At 56.6% G+C, this 5,780-nt stretch overlaps 1 protein-coding gene across 1 annotated transcript in view; it reads left to right on the plus strand.

Moving 5' to 3' along the window:
• foxo6b (forkhead box O6 b) overlaps window positions 1–5,295 on the plus strand; it is a 34,212-nt gene extending 28,917 nt beyond the window's left edge. The window contains exons 2-3 of the mRNA XM_076301036.1: window positions 3,280–4,872; window positions 4,975–5,295. Coding sequence (XP_076157151.1) covers window positions 3,280–4,872; window positions 4,975–5,295 — 1,914 coding nt within the window. The remainder of the gene's footprint in view (window positions 1–3,279; window positions 4,873–4,974) is intronic.
• The last annotated feature ends 485 nt before the right edge of the window (window positions 5,296–5,780 follow it).

Raw genomic sequence — 5,780 nt, forward strand, 5'->3', positions numbered from 1 at the left:
GCTTAGCTTCGCTCAGCGGCCCCTGCTGCACACTGTACGTTTGGCGGAGGTAATTGGCTCTCGTCAGAGACCCGATTCTCCCCGCGTTGTTTCGAGCGTTAATGGCCCTCCAAATCACACAGGCGAACAATGGACTGAGACCTGCGTGCTGTGTGCTGCCCAATGCATGGGGCATTATGAAATTTGGAGTGTAAGAAACACAAATGGACACATGCACACACACAGTTAAAACACACACATACGCGCGTACGCACACACACTCACACATAAACATCCACCCACACAAACACACAAACATTCACATACATGCACACACAGACATGTAAGCACCTACCCCCCACCCGCACACGTATAATTACACAAATATATACTCACACACATTCAAATGGGACTGTGTTCCCTGAACACAGTCAAATCCACTTGTACTCACTGACACACACACACACACACACACACACACAAACACAGACATACACACACACAGAGACACCCATTTGAAATGCGACCTCATGAATCCCGGGCATGTGAGAGCTTAGCTGCCTGATGTAGTACAATGGTTTTGCATCTCCACTGTTAGTGTTCCCCATCTGCACACTTCACCATCACTGAGAATGGGACTGAGAGAGAGGGTGTTAAAAATGGGAGACAAGGAGGAGGTGTCGCTGTGTGTGTGTGTGTGCGTGTGTGTGTGTGTGTCAGTGTTTGTGTGGTGGTGGTGTTGGTGTGTGTGGGGGGGGGTGAAGATTTAGAGATGGAGTAAGTGTGTGTCTGTGTGTGTGTGTGTGTATGTGTGTGAGAAAGAGTGATAAATAGATAAAGAGACGAGACTTGAAGGAGATGAATGCCACGGGAGAGCTGAGAAAAAACAGAGATGGGGGCAGGGAGCGAGAGAGAGAGAGAGAGGGAGAGAGGGGGGGAGAAGGAAGAGAAGGACCAGGAGGCAGAGAGAGGAGAAGAAACGTGTGTGTGTGTGTGTGTGTGTGTGTGTGTGTGTGTGTGTGTGTGTGTGTATGTATGTGTATGCAGTTCCTTCAGACAAAAGTGGATGTATGTGAATGTGTATGTGTATGTGTGTGAGTGAAACTGAGAAATAGTAAGAAAAAGAGAGGAAGGAAGGAAGGAAGGAAGAAAAACAAAAGAACGATCCAAAGATGACAAAACACACGGTGGTCCAGAGAGATTTGACTAAAGATGGCACATGGTTTTGCTCATTTGCCCACGCTGGCACCCTTGGCTCTTGCCTCTGCCAGGCTCTTGTGTATGTGGGCAAGAGCATGTCCCTCTGGCCTTACTGGGAGAGGCGACGGTTGGCAGTGCCCGGCCCTGGCAGCGGCCGAACATCCTCATGAATTTCCCAGATTAACGCATTCTTGCGTTGGTTGGCATCGCCAACGGCATGGCACTGGTGTGGGCATTTGGAGGGGTAATTACCCCCCTGATCTGCCCCCTTATCTCATGCCCCAGGGTCAAATGATTGGTGCCAGGTTGTTGGGGGCAGATACCCAAGTGTGGTGCCAGGTTGTTTGGGGTAGATAGCCTAGTGTGTGATACCCATCTTACCTCGTCGCTCCCTCCCCAATGCCACAACTACAGTCACCCAAGTTATACCACCAGTGGTGCCAGGTTGTTGAGGGTTGAGAGCTTGTGTGCTACACGACACAGTGTCCGTGCTGGCACTGATTGTGGCATTAGCAGAGATGATTTCCCCCAGACTGCATCGTATTGCCCATTCACCATCCGGGTGACCCACAGTTGGACCCGCGTTCGTGCCAGCTTATTGTGGGTAGCGGACTGGGTAAGCAGGGAAACGTATAGCATCTGAGAGAATGAGACCCAATGGCTCCTGGGAAATCCTACTCATCCTTGTTTAGTATTCTATTTATTTGTCTCTCGCAGTCTTGTGCTCTCTCCCTCTCTCTCCTTCTCTCTCTCTCTCCCCCTCTCTCTCCTTCTCTCTCTCTCTCTCTCCCTCCCTCTCTGTCTGTATTCCCATGTATATATATAGCTGCCGCTTTCAAATTTAAATTTCTTTATTGGCATAACTACACGGGTCTCTCTCTCTTTCTCTCGCCCAGCCACTCACCCCCCCCCCCGGTTCTCAGATATCGCTCTTTCAAATTCAAATGGTTTTATTGGCATGATTGTATGAGACAGACACTCTACCCTTTTTTTTCAATCTCTCTCTCAATCCCTCTCCCTCTCTCTCTCTCTATGTCTCTGTCTCTCTCTCCCTCTCTCCTCCTTTGTCTGGTGCGCGTCCAAGAGGCGGCTGTGCCAGTGTTCACGCCTCTCTCCCTGGTCTCTGGCGCTGGCTGGCTTCTCCTTCGCGGGACCTGCAATCGATACGGGCGTCTGTGATTGGGTTGCCACGTGTGATTCATTTCCGTAACCTTGGTGATGGTTTGATGTGGAGGCTCTGGCAGGCAGCTCTCCCTCTCCCTCCATCCATCCCTCCCTCCCTCTGTCTCTCTCTCTCTCTCTCCCTCTTTCTCTTCGTCTCTCTTTCTCTCCCTCGTGTTCTCCTGTGCTGTAGTATGACTCAGTGAGCGTGTGCAGGATTGAGAAAGCAGCCTGCTTACTGTATTGATTGGCTTGGCAACTCACAGGCACATCACTGCTCTCTGCTCCAAATCACCTCTGTTCGTGCTCCCTCCCTACCTCTCCCTCTTTTCTTTCTCTCTCTCTCCGCATCTTTCTCCACCTCTCTCCCTTTCTCCCCGCTCTCACGGGGGCCTCTTTCTATATCTTCCTCTCTCTACCCCTCTCTCTCTACCTATTGTTTCCTTCTTCCTCTCACTCTCCCACTCCATCTTTTTTTGTCTCCCTCACTCTCTCTCTCTCCCTCTTTCTACCTGTCTCCCTCTCCCTTGTTCTCTCTCTCTCTCTCACTCTGCCTGTTTACTGGTGTAGTTCTCTCTGTGCTGTTTATCAATTCTGACCACATCACCCTGGAGCGCTGGTTATACACAGGTAGTTGCAGACCCCCAAAAATTGAGGTGTGAGGTGTCTGCTAAAGCTTCACATTTGGAGAAGGATAAATGTGTGTTATCGTCAGCCGAGGCAGATGTGGATGCTGGGATGAGCACATTTTTAATGCATGACTTTACATTTCCCCTGTGGATAACATTCTCTCTCTCTCTCTCTCCTCATTTGTCTCCCTCCTTCTTTCACTCTGTTTCTCTCTCTTTGCTACCTATTTCACTCTCTCTCTCTTCCTATTACTCTTCATACATCTCTCTCTCTCTCTCTCTTTCCTTCTCTCTCCCTCTCCTCCTGCAGAATTCCATCCGGCACAACCTGTCCCTGCACACGCGCTTCATCCGCGTCCAGAACGAGGGGACGGGCAAGAGCTCCTGGTGGATGCTGAACCCTGAGGGCGGCAAGATGGGCAAGGGTCCCCGGCGCCGCGCCGTCTCCATGGACTCCAACGGCACCAAGTACCTCAAGTGCCGCGGGCGGGTCAGCAGGAAGCGTGCGGGCGCAGGGGGGCCTGGAGGAGCGGGGCTGGGGGCCCGGGGCCTCGGCGCGGGGCCCGGCATGCAGGGGTCACCCGAACACGGCAGCCCGGCAGGGAAGGCTGGGAGCCTGGGCGTCGGGGGCGTCGGCGGGGTCATCGGAGGTGGCGGCGGCGAGGAGTTTGACGCCTGGACGGACCTGCACTCGCGCACGAGCTCCTCGGCGTCCACGCTCAGCGGCTGCCTCTCACCCATCCTGGCGGAGGCGGAGCCGGACGAGCCGGAGGAAGGCGGCGGCGGACTGTCCTGCTCGGCCTCGCCGCGCCTCTACCCGAGTCCCTCCAGCACCCGCTCGCCTGCCCTGGCCACCGGCGGCCACTGCCCGACCGTCGAGCTGCCTCAGCTGGCCGACCTGACGGGCGCCATCAGCCTGGACGAGGGCTACTCACAGGCCTCGCAGCTCAAGCGCGCCGCCGCCGCCGCTGCCGCTGCCGTCGCCAGCGGGTACCCCTACACCAAGGCGGGCGAGACCGCGGTGGCCTACTGCGGGTCCATGTACGGGCAGCCCTCCATGGGCATGCTCCGGCACCACGCGCCCATGCAGACCATCCAGGAGAACAAGCCGGCCACCTTCGGCCGGCCCCTGAGGGGCTACTCGGAGAGCAACGCCCTGGAGAGCCTGCTGGCCGGGGGCCCGCAGTACTGCGGCAAGGACATGGTGGTCGGCCAGCCGGGGGCCGCCGCTGGCCACTCGCTCCTGGCCCAGCAGCCTGTACAGAGCCGCAGCCTGAATCACAGCAGCCAGGGTCACAATCACAGTCACAATCACAATCATAACCCCAGCCACGGGCACGGGCACGAGCACGCCCACAATCACCAGGGGCTCCACAACGGCCACGGGTCCGGCCACGAACCGCAGCAGACCCCTGGCGCCGGTCAGCAACAGCAGCAGCAGCAGCACCATCACACTCACACGCACAATCAGGCTCACAGCGGCGGCCTCCCTCACAAACACCACCCGGGCCTGGACTACAGCCACCCGGCCCACAAGCACCACCCGAGCCCCGCGCACGACTACGGTCAGACGCACGACCCGGCGGCAGCGGCGGCACAGGGACACAAGCTGACCCCGCAAGGGCACCAGGGGCACGGCATGCACGCCGCCGGCCAGCAGTCGGCGCTCTCGCCGCGGCTCAGCGGCGACCTGCTGCAGCCGTACGGCCTGAAGACGGCCAGCCTGTACGGGCCCCCTCCGCCGCGCGGGCCCCACTTGCCCCCCAACCCGGCCGCCGGGGGGGTCATGGACGTACCGCAGGACCCGTGCCGGCTGGCGTCGGCGCTGCACCCCCGCCACCACCAGCCCTACCCGCCAGCACAACAGCAGGGCATCGCGGACGCCTGGCAAGGATACTACAGTGCCACCCAGCACCTCCATCCACACCCCCATCACCAACACCAACAACAACAACAACAACAACAGCACCAACAACACAGCCAGCATCACCAGCAACAACAGCAGCACTCCTCATCCTCGCAACACGCCGCGTACCACGGCAACCATGCTCACCACGGCAACAACGCCCATCACCACAGCAACAACAACACCTTGGAGATGGAGGCCATGGCTGCTGGCGGTGCTGGCGTCACCGCTGGCGCTAGCCTGGACTGCGACGTGGAGTCCATCTTGCTCCACGACTTCATGGACACGGAGGCCGTGGACTTCAACTTTGACGGCTCACTGTCTCAGGGCGTGGGCATCGGCATGGGGATCGGCATGGGCATGGGGGCGTTTGCCGGACCCCCCCAGACACACAACAGCCAGAGCTGGGTGCCCGGGTGAACTGGACAGGCAAATCGCCACTGACACTAATGTGATTTAAACATTAAAAAAACTAAATCGCTTGCCCTCAAGGCGTAACCCTGGGGCGAGGGGTCAATCCTGAGTTGACTGCTTTGGCTATGATTTCTTTTGTTCAGAGAGACATAATGAAGGGACAGAGAGCCATGTTCTGGTCGTGTGATTCCTGATTCTCAACCCAATTTGCCCTTTTGTCTTTTGTTTCGTGATGTCCTCTGTGGTCTAGTGTCACCCCCAACCCCCCTCCCTCATCCTATCCACACACACACACACAGACACACACACACACGCACACACAGACACAGAGTTACTGCCAACTGCTGTCCCTGCGGTTCACGTCCTTTAGTTAGTCCACAATCCATCTCCGAGTCCGACACACTCAAGCACTTTACATCATCCATTCAGGTGCAGCAACAGAGAAAATCAGAGTGAAGTCAAAATGTCTGCCGGCCAAAGTTTAATGTATG

This window comes from Alosa pseudoharengus, unplaced genomic scaffold, assembly GCF_046254945.1.
Source record: "Alosa pseudoharengus isolate Yale_2024_CS ecotype anadromous, Long Island Sound unplaced genomic scaffold, YU_APseudo_1.1 YU_APseudo_1.1_scf_23, whole genome shotgun sequence".
Classification (NCBI taxonomy): Eukaryota; Metazoa; Chordata; class Actinopteri; order Clupeiformes; family Clupeidae; genus Alosa; species Alosa pseudoharengus.